General features: G+C 51.8%; 1 protein-coding gene across 1 annotated transcript; it reads right to left on the reverse strand.

Annotated features, from left to right (window-relative positions):
- Positions 1-595: 595 nt before the first annotated feature.
- FJX1 (four-jointed box kinase 1) lies at positions 596-2,816 on the reverse strand (the record flags this gene model as incomplete). Its single annotated transcript, XM_080816159.1, has 1 exon — positions 596-2,816. The coding sequence occupies one exon, from the start codon at positions 2,814-2,816 to the stop codon at positions 1,515-1,517; it is 1,302 nt and encodes a 433-aa protein (XP_080672285.1). The 3' UTR covers positions 596-1,514.
- Positions 2,817-14,406: the final 11,590 nt, after the last annotated feature.

Below are 14,406 nucleotides of genomic sequence, written 5' to 3' on the forward strand. Positions count from 1 at the left end.
AGATTATGATCTCCTGGATGCAATGGAATTTATGCCAGGAGATTTTTTTTTTTAAATGCCAGGAGATAAAGAGAACAATTAATTTATGACTTTCTCTACCTGTTTGCAATATGTGCTCAGCTTATTATGTACATATCGTGATGCATGGTAATTACGATGCTGAAAAAAATGTGCAACACATGCCCATTGTAGTTAGGTTTAAAAAGGGGGCATTTGTCATATTTTAGTCTGCACATCTGGTTCTATCATATTTGCCAAATGATTAATATAGAAATATATTACAGTGAAATCCTTTTATATCACAGTTTTATTTGCCCGGAAATAGAATACTTTCCTTCCCTCTCCCTCCCCCACATTCTCTACTGAACTCTGAAATTCCCTGCACTAGGGGTTCATTTGAGTGAACAGGACAGAGAAACTGCTCTTGTCTTTGTTCAGTTCTGTGAGTTCCGGTAATCACAACTGGGATACATATGCATCCTTTGTTTTAAAAAGCACATCCACAAGGGAGAAACCCCAAAGCTTATTTTAAAAGCAGGTAGGTAGCATCAGAAATCTCCCACAGTTAAAACCACAGAAATTAAATTCTAAATTTTAAATTCCCTTTTATTGAAATATAAGTTTGTTTAGTATATTTACAACACGCTTTATGCACATATATACACAGAAGGCAAATTTTGTCAAATAAAAAATTTTTCTTAATAAAAAACTAAAATAAAAACAAAGTAAAGTGCATGAAACTCATTTTCTTCTGGTGGACATCATCACTGTCAAAATTTTGGTGGGAGGGGAGAGGGGAGGAAGAAGAAACTCATTACTTGACTCAGTGCATACTGCCTGTCCTGTATTTGTAGCCTTTAGGGCAAAAAGACATGTGGTAAGGAGCAAGGCTGACAAATTGTCAGGGTTTGTAGGATCCCCCCCCCCCCCCAGGGTTCTGAAGGTCCTGCACTCTTTGTCCTAGCGGGAGCCTTCCCCCAGCTCCTAACAGTGATCTCACCATCACGGTGCTGGAACAAAGGCAGAACACAGGAAGGGGGCTCCACCAGCCAATGTCACAGCCCTGCTCCCGGGCCACCAGCGCTGCGTTTGGTAGGAAATGCACAATTAGCTCAACGGCTCAAATAGAAGTTTTCCTTTTTCGGAAAGGGAATGAGGGGGCCGGGGAACGGGATGCATCTCCCACAGAGACGGCCACCCGGGGGCCAAACTCCGGCCTCCACTTTCTTCGGATCCAAACTCCGTGCTGGCCCAGGGTAGAATCCTTTTATAGGCGGGGCGGAGGGGCTGTTAAGCTTCTCGCCCCGGTGAGTTCGTCCTCCCGGAACTTCGAAATGAAACAGCAGGAGACCGAGAGAAAGGGGCAGGTGGGCGAAGCCGTGAAGTTTTAGCCTCCATGGCGCTCGGGCCACTGGCTGGGCGTTGGCCGGTCCCAAGCGGTGGCCCAGGCGACGGCCCTTCCCCCATCATCCATTCCCCAGGCCGGGGTCTCTCCCTCTCTTCTCCGGGGGACGCTAAGTCCCGGGTCGGCGGCCGTACTTGGCTTTACAGTGCAAAATGTGCTTGGCGAGGAAGTCGAGGCGGCGCTGCAGCAGCTGAGCATGGGGGTCGGCGAGCGCGGCCAGCTCCGGGAAGCGAGGCTCGTGGTGCCGGTAGAGGCGCAGCAGCCGGGCCGCCGCGTCCTGGCCGCGGTGCAGCTCCAGGACGCGCCGCGCTGTCCGCTCGCGGAACACGCACACCGACTGCAGCAGCGGCTCGTTATACTTGTCCCACATGCCCGCCACCCGGTAGCCGTGCACCAAGCCCGCCTCGTTGTCCAGAAAGACCAGCGCCCCGCCGGGGCCGCGGTGCAGGTTGCTGGTGGCGCGCTGCATGACGCGCGGGTCCCACTGCAGGCTGAAGAGGTTGCTGACGAGCCGGTCGAAGTTGGCCGTCAGATAGTCGAAAAGGATCAAGTCGGTCCACTGCACCAGGTCCACCAGCTCCGCCTGGCTGCGGTTGGCCAGCTCGCCCCCGGCGGCGCGCAGGGGCCGCAGCCGGCCGTCCTCGGAGCGCCAGGGCGCGGGCACCACCACGTCCGTGAGGTTGGGCAGCCAGCGCGTCAGGCTCACCACGCTGCCCTCCGTCCAGTGCGCGGCGCGAAGCTCCTCCTGCACCTGCGCCCACTGCGCGCCGCGAGCCTCCACCCGGGCCAGTGCCAGCGGCGGCACGTGGCGCTGGAGGCCCAGCAGGCGCGCCAGGTAGTAGGACAGGGCCTCGCCCTGGATCTGCTCCGGGTTGATGCCGTAGCGCACGCAGGCGCGGGTGCCGTCGGAGAAGCGGGCCAGTCGGTTGGAGCTGCGCCCGCAGCCGCCGCGCTCCAGGGCCACCACCCGGGCGCCGCGCACCGCCTCCAGCCACGCCATAGCCTGCGACTCGGAGAAGCCGCGGGGCACCTGCTCCTCCAGGCCGCGGCTCCAGAAGACGCCCCCGTGCACGGCGGCGCGCCCCTCGGGCCTGGGCCGCCCGGCTGGCACGTGCCGCCCGCGCTCGCCCGGGGGCCGCCGGGGCGGGCCGTCCGCGCCGGCCGCCAAGGTGAGCAGCGCCCGGAAAGTTTTCAGGGAGCCGCCGCGGGCGTCCCGCGCCAGGGGCGGGGGCAGGGGGAAGCGAGGCGCCGGCCCCGGGCCGCCGCTCCGGGCCGGGCGCCGGGGGAGTCGGTCTTCGGGCGGCTGGGCGCGCGGCGGCAGGAGCCCGCCCCACAGCGCCAGCAGCGAGCCCAGCGCCAGCAGCCAGAGACCCGCGGCGGCGGCGGCAGCGTCCCGCATCCTCCTGCCCATGCTCCCCCGGCCGTGCCGGGCACCTCCGCCGCTTCAAGCCGCGCCCGGGCGCCCGGGTCCCGGCGGCGAGGCGGACCCCGCAGCGTACTGGCTCCGGGGCTCCGGGCGCCTCAGCCCCATCGCAGCCGCGGGGCTCTGCCCGGCGCTCTGCCCCGCGCTGGGAACTCGCCTCGCCGCCGCTTCCCAGCTGCTTTTGTATTTCGCTGTGAGACCCTCGGGCGGGCGCGATTCACAGGCGCCCGGACCACGTGGGAGCGAGGGGGATCCCCCTCCCCCTCCGCGGCCGCCGCTCCCCGCCCCCCACTCTCCCGCCCCCTTCCCCTCCTCTTCGCCTTAAAGCGGCGATGGCTCCTTCCGCGCAGGAGAGGCGGCCCCACTTCGGTCGGGGACTTCTGGGCCTGGTGGAAGCCGGGCTGGCGGCGCCCGCGCGGGGGCGTCGGAGGGGGCGGTGCCGAGCTGGAGTGGCCCGGGGAAGGGGTGGGGACGCGCCTCTGGCCTCGGCGGGGGTCGGAGTGGTCGCCGGGTCCCCCGCGCCGGGGCAGCGCCTGGCCTCCTGCGAAGTTCGGAGTGACCCCGGCCGCGCTCTGGGCGCCGCCTGGCGAGGGTTGGGGCGGGTCCCTTCGCCTCCTCGCTTGACGGTGTGATTCACCCTGCCTTATGTAAATCCACGGGAAGCTCTCTGAGCCACAGAGAATGTGACTCCAGCCCGGTTGGGGGAAACGTCAGTAGCCGACAACTTTGGACCGACACCCCCTTTTCGAGCGCGCCTACCCCCGCGGGTCACTGGGGGCGTGTGCGCTTTGAGGTTGGTCGTTGCGTCTTCCCCGAGGGACTCAACCGGGAATTAAACCTCGCTGTGCAAGTAATAGAACACCTAGACTAGCTCTCAGCCGTTCGTTCATCCATTCAACCAAGCGTGGTCTCAGGGCGGTAAAACCCGCAGACTCTCCCGGTGCTCCTGGAGCTTACGTTCCAGGGAGAGGTTCAGGTTGCTATGAGAACATTGTAACCCGGGATCCGACCTAGTGCAGGAGGGAGGGGTGTCAGCGACTCTCTCTCCAAAGAAATGACATAATTTTGCCCAGGAAGAAACTAAGGCGGAAAAGACTTGTTCAATACGCTGGACTTAGCAAGTGCACAAACTAAATAAAATTCAAACTCGGACCTTCTGGCAGCACGCCACCTGATTTTCCCTCCATCAGGAAAGCTCATTATTTTTTATCAAGTTGCCAGCATTTTCATTTTTTAAAAAACTCACTGTCATTTAGCTAGTCACTTTATTCTCCAAATGTGATTTTCAATTCAAAGGGGGAAAAAAAAGTCCCGATGTGACATTTGACTTGCTGGTTTAACGGTTTCAGGGAAAAATAAATGGGTGGGGGTGGGAGGGGGTAGGTAGGGTGGAGGAGAAAAAACAAAAACAATGACAGAACAAACCACACTGTTTTCCAGCCCCCTCTCGGTTCAAGGCACGAAGAAGGCTCTTGGATAAGAATTGGCTTCCCCCCTTCCCTCTCTGCAGGAGTGTGTCCCCGATCCAAACCAAGACTGCCAGGTAAGACGCAAGATGGGGGGCGGAGATGGACTCCACCTCCTGGAAGCAGGAGTTAGAAATCTGCTTTCTTACATGTGTTTCTTTTCTCTTTTTCCCCCATCAGGTGCACATGGGGGTTTCCAACTTTATTAGCTCATCAGCTGGCACTGATTATATTTTATTCTCCAAAGAATGAATGTTTAGAGTTATAGGGCAGACACCCTAATGTTTGTGGCTGAATGGAGGCATCAAAAGACCACATCTGGAGCCTTCTAGTGGTGACCCCATATACCCTCAAGTGTTTCCATATTGGCTGAAGTGTGGAGTCTTTGTTGAATCTGTTCCACACTGCACAGCTATATCATGCCTTTTATAGATCTTATCTGATGCTGTGGTCACTATAGCTCCCATATGTAGGCATCAAAACACAGTAATTCATTAAAAGGTACTGTTCATGCTCTGTGTAAGCTCCTCACCCTTTATGTTAACCTAGAGGACAGGGACTACTATTTCTTAACCTTTTATTTCTCTTGTCACTTAACATAGTATATTACACTAAATAGGTGCTCAATAAATTGAATTTGATTTTTTTATCTTTTGGGTTAACTTCTGAGAATCTTTTTTTTTGAATGCAGTGCTTTAACTTGGGTAAACTGTAAGCAAGATCGCCACCTTGTGGGCATAATAGAATATCGTCTAATTAGAGAAATGTGTACGCGTGCTTAAGAGGATGATTCATTATTTCAGCTAGATTCTGAGCAGATGATGTGGCTTTCACAGCCCGTGACCTGTCCTAGGTGCTGTGGGGAAATACAGAGTAGTTGGTGTCTCTGTCTCTTTAGCTGTCAACAAAAGCTGTAAAGAACTACAAGGGATGGTTCTTTGTCATTGTCAGAGGAGTCCCTCCTGTCTGTTTTTTCAGCGCTGCCTGGCACAGTGCCTGGCACTTAGTGGGTGTTCAATAACAATTTGCTGAATAAATCATTGGAATGCTAATGATATTTTCTGCAAGTGGCATGTATTGATTTAAAAGAACCAACTTACTACTAAAAGATACAAAATAAGAACTTTCATTTTAGGGACGCCTGGGTGGCTTGGTCGGTTAAGTGCCTGCCTTCGGCTTGGATCATGATCCCAGAGTCTTGGGATTGAGCCCCACATTGGGCTCCTTGCACAGTGGGGAGCCTGCTTCTCCCTCTGCCAGCTGCCCCCGACTTGTGCTTTCTCTCTCTCTCTGGCAAATAAATAAAAATCTTAAAAAAAAAAAAAAAGAACTTTCATTTTAAAAGGAAAAAATATCGGTGAAGTTGCCCCATAAGGTAGGAAGAGGAAGCATGTGACTTTCATTCTAGGAGGGCTGGCCTCCCACCCAGATCCTCCAAATCCCAGAATCTTTCCATCATGTTCCTGGTGTTGATGAAGAAACTGAGTCTTAAAGAAGTCGGCTAAGATCTTATCTCTTGGAAGATGGACTGACCTTATCGGAGCTTTTTGCCTGCAGATCGCAGGCACTGTGTACCACAATGGATGCACTAATAGAATCGTGAGCAAGTGCGTGGAAATCCAGAAAAGCACCAAAGGACTAAAACCAAACCAAAACCAGAAAACAAACCCCAAGTGGAATGCCGTTTTAAACACACTCCTCTATTTTACTTATATGATGAACATGCTCCCACCTGCCTTAACCTCCCAGCCTGGGGACACTCCCCTCCCCCACTCATGGCCAAGCCACTGGGGCTCCTTGGGATAGCACTGTTCATGTGCAACCAACCACTGACCCTTGGGCGCCTCTGGCAAGGAGGCGCCTTTGCAAGGAGGGAAGGTGCTGCTCATCTGTCCCTACCTAGAAACCTATTTTCACCTTGAAAACTTTCTTCATATTCCTCAGAGCTTCTCCGTGCCCCTTGACTTCCTATTGCTTCAAATTTTTCCATAGTCCTGTTGGAAGAATGGTCTGGCTCGTTTAACAGTGCCTCCTGGGAAAGAGTGTGGGGGTGACATTGAGGGTTGGGAGCTGGGCAGGAGGCTCGGAGTTGGAACGTTTCGCAAGTCTGGCATGTCCATGTTCTGGCTATTTCCTTTCTGGCCGGTTGTTTCCCTTCTATGAGTTTAGGTTTACCACATCTGAGAAACGAGGCTAATAAATCCTGCCTACCTAACATGATTGTTAGGAAGGGCTAGTGAGGCATTTATAATCACTACGATGCTGGCGGCAAACGCCAACCGAGAGCTTAGGATGGGCTTAGCCCAGGGCCTTATCTGCTTCTTCTGGCACACACATGTGTCCAACAAATAGGAATGTCCCCACTTTACAGATGGGAACACTGAAGCTTAGCCAGTGACTGGCCCCAAGTCATATAGCATGTAAACAGCAGGGCTGAGATTCCAGAATGATGGAGGGCAACCCCTTTAAAAAAAAAAAAAAGCCAAAAACAAAACAAAACAAAACAAAAAAACACTGGGAGAATGTCAGATATAAAAAATTATTGCATTTAATCAAAGTAGACTCAACTCAGATTAAATTTTGCTTTGAAATGTTCTCTGGGGTTGCTGCTAAGTGAAACGGTTAAGAGTACAGACCCTCATACCACATTGTCTGGGTTTAAAACTTCCCAGGTGTGTAACCTTGAGTAAGTCACATAGCCTTTCTGTGCCTCGGTATACTCAATTGGAAAATGCCATTATAATAATCTTATTGGTGTTACTAATACTGTTAGTGACAATTATGTAACACCTGATGATTGATACTAATTAATAGTAACAAACCTTGTAGCTTATTTGAGGGTGTAATTAGTCCCCTTATTGACAGTGCTTGAAGGACAAAGAGGTCACACTTATAGTATTTGTGTAATTCTATGCGTGAAATGACTTGCTCTGTGACCCCAGGCAGCTTTTTTAACATCTCTGGTCCAAAGTTTTATTATTTGGGTCCCTCTCCTCTCCACTCTTTGTCCCCCTAGGGTACGTTATTTTCCTGCTTCCAGATTGTTTTCCTTGGTATGTCTCTATTAGATCATGAGCTCAAGGAATGCTTAACTGACCCCATCCTTATGTTCCTCGCTATCAAAGGCGGATACACACACACCTTGTTCCAGGTAAATCCTACTGGATAGCTAGAAGGAGATCAGGAAGTGTGATCGCCTTTGCAACTCGTCTGCCAGCCTGAATGAGTCCCACGTTTAAGACCACACTGTGTTTCATTGTGTTTCTGGAAAGAAAGTCAGGGTTGACAGACACGTGTAATTTATGGGGAGACCAACATTTTTATGAACCTCTTTATCCCACATAGCTTTCTTTCTGACCTGCTTTTGGAAAAGGTTCCTGTAGCCACTGGTGTTAGAAGCAAGAATCTAAAGGTGAGAGCATTAATTAAATTCAAGGTGAATTAATTTAGTGAATTTGAAAGCTGAGGCCGACACGCATCTCAGTCCCATAGCATCGCACTCGAGTTACAGGGTGTGGTGGTAAAAATTCTGGGCTGGGCACTTAGGGATGAAAGTTTTCTTTCCCTGCTGGTAATTTAATTCAACTGCCATTTTTTGTTCATATGCGGAAGGCCAAGAACTAGACAGTAAGTGGGTCATTGGCTTTTCTCTCGTCCTTAACGCCACGTCGGGAGTTTTGGTCAGTTGTCTTCCCTTCATCCTCCTCTTCCCTTCCTTCTTTCTGGCAGTTCTTCATCCTGCCTCCTCTGCCTTGTGCTGGAAATGAGGCTGGACCTGGATCAGGCTAAGCCAGTCATGGGGCCTTTAGTCCCTTTGCCCGTGGTAGGTTTAGGCATAGGCTTACGACACCATCCTGGCCAGTGAGACCTGGAGTCCCCAGGGAGGTTTCTGGAAAAGATATCCATACTCTGGCCAAAAGACACAGAAAAGATATGGCCCCTTTTCTTCGTGGTTCAGATCCAGGTTCGAGGGCTTGGACTTGGGATGGTCACTGCATAGGGGGGTGTGAGGGGATCTACGCAGCTGTGTGGACAGTGGCAGAGCAGAAAGGTGGAAGGAGCGTGGGTTCTTGGTAATGGCACCAAGCCCTCAAATTAGTCAACTCTCACTTGCCACGTGGTTGAACGTACTCTGAGTTGGGGGTTTCGTCTGCAGCCAAAAGATTCCTAAAAGCTCTCACAGAGGAGCTTACACACCAGAGCGGGGCAAACACATAAGCAGATGTCTCCCATCACAGGGGTGCTCCTGGGCGGGCGGCATGGTGACTCGAGGGATATATGCTGTGCAGCCTGGCCAAGGTGGGCGGTGACTAACTGTGCTGTCTTAGGGAAGTCACTTAACCTCTCTGGGCCTGTTCATTCATCTGAAAAGGGGAGGTGGTCACCGTACCGGCCTCATAACGTGATTGTATGGATGAAACCTGAAGCCTTTAGTCGGTGCTCTAGCTATTACGGAAACATGAACTACACAAGAGTGCAGAGGACGGAGCGTTGAATTCCCCCGGGAAAGCCAGGAAGGCTGCCCCAGGGACGCAGAGGTGAAGCTGAGTCTTGAAGGGCAAAGGGGGTGGGGGAGGTTTGCAGGTCAGGCTTTGGGGAAGAAGGGAATCCCTGGGGGAGCTCCAGGAGCCACAAGCCCATGGACAGATTACCTTATCTTTCCGCAGCTCAATTTCCTCATCCTTAAAAGCACTTGAATATGTGGGATTAGCTTAATCCGCTTTGGATACAAGACACAATTCGCTGGCCCCCTCCCTCTACTGAGAAGCCCCAGGTCAGAGATGCCGTAGGGCCCCTTCCTCACTCACCTATGGCTGTCCCCCCGCCCCCCGCCCCACCTGAACACATTCACTCAACAAACACTTTCCAAGGAAGGAGGTGTGGCTGGCTGGCTTCGTGGATTTCTTTGTTCCTCGCCACCCAGAGCTTTACCCAGCGCACAATTAGCCATGCGGCTCGGGCTCTGCTTCCTTGGGCCCCAGCATATCTCCTCCGTCAGATAGAGGCTGAAGCTTAATTAAGCTTGTAAAGCTTTCTGATTTCCTCAGATGAAAGGTGGCCCATAAGCACCAGGTTTTATTTTGGTGGCTTCTGCCAAAGGTTATTATAAATAGGGCTTCGTGCGCAGCAGCTGAGCTCTTAGGCTGATAATGTGTCAAGACCAATCGAGGCTTCTGAGAGGGGAGATGTTATCATAATGGTTCCATCAAAGGCAGCGGGTGTTAATGGAAGGGGCTGTGGAAAAAAAAAGGGAAGAAAAACGTAGCACAGGCAGCGAAGCCCGGATGGAGGTGGCCGCCAGTGAGGTCTCGCCCGCTCCTGGGAACTCCATCATAATCATTAGCTCTATTAGCCTCGGAGCCATTCTTCTGCCATCTTTTCGAGACCAGCCTCAAACTCCAATAAAAAATGGATGCTTTAACTCCAAATGAAAATATATTCCTTTGCCGCTTTTTAAAATCCATTTCCATTGAAATGATGGCCAGCAGGTGAGTCATTCATAACTGGGGGCTCGCTGCAGTGCAGACGGGCGTGTCGTCAGAACGGGGAGCAGCCTGGGCAGGAGAGCGAGGGACTTGCAGCCCTAGGAAAAGGAGAAAAGTCATCGCTGGGGGACTGAAAAAGGGCCGGAAGAGGTAACTAACAGATGCTCGCTGGTGGCTGGTGGGGACCAGAGAACGGAGACATAGGTTCACGTTTCAACAAGGAGATGGGGTTTCTTTAGCAGCTCAGCCCTGGTTAGGAATGTGCCAGCTTCCTGGGCCCCAGCTGGTATTGCCTAATCAGTTCCCTGCGTCCCATTAGCAGATGATTGATAACGTCTGGTGGTGGTGGCAGCGATCGAGGTGATGAGGATGATGGCCGTGGTGTGACCCTCTTGTTGGTTGAAACTTCCCCGCTTTTCCAACATTCAGTTCATCTCTATCTGGTGTCCTTTCTGTGGTTTGGGAGGGTGCAGAAGCTCTCCCTCTATTTCTATTTCTCCCTCTATTTCTATTTCCCTGGGGCTTTGATCCTCAAGCTTGTCCTTCTGCATCTCCTTCCTGCTTCCCTATTCGTTGCCTTGGCCCCGGTGCATGTGAACGTGGCTGCGAAGTTCAGTGTCCTCATCACCTTTCCTCCATCAAATGCACTTGGACCAAACATAGGAGTTTTAGTGACTTTGCTGAAGATCTGCAGGGCTCCCCAAACTGGGGGTAGAAGGTGTCACATCAAGCTGTCCTTCCCCTCCTGCCTCTTTTCCTGTGTCTTTGTGGAGAAACAGGCAGATTTCCCCCAAGTTTCATGTAGCCCAGGGCCACTCTCGCCGTTCAGGTTTTCTCAGGACCTCAGGTTCCAGACTGTCAAGGTTTCCTTTCGCGATCAAACTGGGAAAGGGATTCTGGTGGATGTAACATCTCCAGGGTACTTCCTATGCGTAAGGCAGGGTGCTGAGCCCTTTCTGTGCACTTACGCTGTAAGACCCACCCCTGTCCCGGAGTTGTTATTCCCCCATTTCACTGACGAGAAAACCGGAGCATTGTGACAAGTAACCCTTGGCTCAGGAGACTTCTGCTGAGTGACAGCTGACAAATTCCAACCCCGGCCTGCCGAGAATGGCTAGAAGAGAAGCTGGCTCTCATAATGGTCCCGCGGACTGTACCATTGCTGTCTCAGGACCAGCATCTCCTGAGTGCGGCACGGGAGAATTGTCCACTATAATTTCTCCTCTCCCAGGAGCCAACTCTGAGACTGCCGCAGACCAGAAACACCATACACCGAAATGTGCTCTTGAATATCTCTGGTTCCTATTCATTTCAACTGAGGGAAGAAGGAAGCAAGAACCTCAGAGACCATTTCTTGCCTGCCTGAGTTTAAAGAATGGCTGCATTTTAGGTACAATATGGGCCTAAGGAGTAGCAGGAGAGAGACTGAGGATTAATGATGGTGATATATTTATATGGCTCCTTGTCGCTTTGCTGAGTGCTCTCCCATGCCAGTCTGGTGGATTTTTACGACAGTCTGCGAGGGAGGGGTGGGGGGGAGGCGTGGGTGACTGTTCTTCTTTGATGGAGGAGAAAGTTGAACTACAGAGGGTTGTGGGATGAACACAACGTGAACAACTAGTTCCTGGCAAACCTGGAACTTGAGCACACTTTACCTGACTTCCACATCAGAGCTTTCCCATAGCGGTCCGTCTTTGCTCGGTTCTATTCACATCTGCAGACTCTGTCTCTATCCTGGTTTTCCACGTGGTTACCTGTTCATGTTACATGTATGTTACAGCGTCCACTACAACTCCAGGAAGGAGGGTAGAGAGGAGAACCCAGGGACGATTCCTAAAGAGCTAGAATATTTAAAAGCTCCTCTCCCCTTAAGCGATGCTTTCCATTTCTCCTGCTGGCATGTGTGACAGAAAGGAGGAGGGAAGGAACAATCAGAGGGGTTGAGGGAGAAGAGACAGATTGCTTTGAAATCTTTTACTTTGCTTGTATCTTTCTGTTGGTTAAATAACCGGAGGATAAATAGGGGCTTTAACCAAAGGGAGTCAAGAGTGAAAGTGGGGGTAATCCCCAATCACTGGGTTATTTTCTAAGTGCCTTTTTTGAAGTAGGAAGGGAAATCATAGAACAACCCAGAACTGGCAAAGAAGCAATAATATAAAACAAAAAGCTTTCTCTCCGTTCTCTGCCCCCACGGGTACCCTTGCTCACCCAGGGCAAAACCAAGCCAACGGGCTAAAAGAGCGTCCTTGACCTTGCCATGTTTTCCCACCGAGAGGATCATTTAGTTAGGGGTGCTGGCAGCTCTGCATGCCCCTTAGGATCAGTGAGGGAGCTAGACTACATGGAAGTCCTCCCGCCTGGGTTTTCTCATTTGTAAAATGGGATGTTAATGCTTCCCTCATGGGGGTACTGTGAGAATTAAATGAGATGATGGGAGCAGGTAAATCAGTAGTTGAAAAGTCCTGATATGGTTTCTGGCACATCGTAGGCATTCAGTCAGTATTATGGGACACACACCCAGCCTTAAAGAGACATGTCTGGGAGGGTATGTATTAACTGTCCATAGTGTTACTCCTCATGATGTGTGTGTGTGTGTTGGGGGGCGGTGTGGAGAGAAGAGGCACGTTGGCTTTTTCCTGTATACATTTTTACTTTATGTGTCCTAGAGTACTTGGAGGAAGCATGTCACGTAAGTATGGATGGGTGTGCATGGAGGGTCAGGTTGAAAGTTAGGATCAGATAGAGAAGAATACTGAATGGGACATCTTGGTACTCCCCGTCTTTGGGTGATTGTAAAATGTGTACCTGCTACACTTGAATCCATTTGGGGTCCTTTGGTGGCAAGCAATGGAAACCGGCTAAGTCAAGAAGCGAAAGTGGGATCCGGTGGAAGGACGTTGGAATAGGTCACCGATGGACGAACCGGAAACTCGGGATTGGAAAGGATCAGAGCTAAGGAGCCCTGGCTAGGTAAGGTAAGCAGGAGGGCCTTCTCCCGGAGGTGCAGGTGTAAGAGGTCTCAGCCCCTGGCGCTGCCCTTTCAAGCCCATACAGTCCAGAGGCAGTGAACCTCTTGGGTCTGGTTCAGAACCAGCGTCTCCCCACTGGCTCAACCAGCTTCTACCACGTGACAGGGCAGGTGGTCTCCAAGGGAGCCCCTCCAGGCTGGACCATCATCCCCTTAACACTTCCGTGTTTTTCGACTTTTGACAAATTATCACCTTGCGTGACTTTTTTTTTTTTTTTTTAAGATTTTTTTATTCGAGAGAGGGAGAATGAGGGGGTGGGAGGAGCAGAAGGAGAGGGACAAGCAGACTCAGCCCTAAGCGTGGAGCCGGAGCAGGGGCTCCATCCCAGGGTCCTGAGACCACAACCTGAGCGGAAACCAAGAGTAGGGGGCTCGACTGACTGAGCCACTCAGGTACGCTTACTCTTCAAATAATGATGAGAAAACTCCAACAATTAACGAAGCAGAGTTTGGCTGTACAGTCTCACCAGGACATATTTTAGGCATCTTTTATCTGGAGCCAATAAAAGTCAAAACAGCGTGATTTGTCATTCACGTGCCTAGTGACACATCACAGGTGCCGTCTGCTTTGGGTCCGAATCAGCGTTGACTGTGGTGGCAAACACACCCACGCAACAACAGTCCTTGCCTTTTCGACTCCCACAGTCCACAGATCCACCATTTCCATGAGTCTGTGCAGTGATGCCTCTCCGATTCAGTTGGGAGTTGGAGACCTTTATTATCAGGGTAAAGAAAGGGAATAGGACATCTGTGATTGTTCTCCAAATAGCTGTTATTTTACGGTGGTTGGAAGGCGGGGAGGATGAAGCTCACGGGAGGTATGCAGGGTATATTCTGTGTGTGGGAGAGAGAGCAAGAGAGACAGTGAGACGGAGAGAGGAAGAGAGAGACCGTTTCGTCGTGCTAGGGAGGGATGGTTTAGCCCGTGTCAAGTAAGGCGAGCTCAGATCCAGCCTGCATTTTCAATGCTGACCATCTGTGTTTTCCGGGAAAAGCGGCGGCCAGCCAGGGCCTGAGAGCTTTAGGAAAAAGTGAGAAGCAGGGAGGGCAGCCAGTCCAGGAGGGGCCGGAGGGATGCTTTGTGTCCTTGCGATGCCTCCTGGCAACAGCAGCACCAGAGCCCTGGCTTGGCTGCCTCCTGTGAGCCCCCTGAGCATCCTTCCCAGCGTCTGTAAATCCCTCCCCAGCCACCCACCTGTTCCTGGTGCCTTTTTGTTTTTTCGAGGGGTGGGTGTTGTTGGGGGGAGATCATCAGAAACTACTCATTTGAAGGCAGAAGCCTCATCTCTGAAAACCCTGGGCGGACGAAGAAATGGGTCCCATTTACCGCATCTGGCTACATGCCAGGCAACTCCCATATCCCCACAAACCCTTTTTGGTGGTTTTTTTAAACCCCTGTTGATAAACAAGGAAACCAGGGTTCGGAGAGCTTCAGTATGTCCCTCGAGTGGTCCCGTTCTTAAACCGTAGAGCCAGATTGAAGCCTGGGCCTTCATGTCACCAGGTCACTGGGACCTGCCCCCTTCTTCACGTTGGAAAACCCACAGCTCAGCCACCCATCCCTGGCTGGTCGACAGCATGAGACTGCTGAGACGCCT

This window comes from Martes martes, assembly GCF_963455335.1.
Source record: "Martes martes genome assembly, chromosome: 10".
Taxonomy (NCBI): Eukaryota; Metazoa; Chordata; class Mammalia; order Carnivora; family Mustelidae; genus Martes; species Martes martes.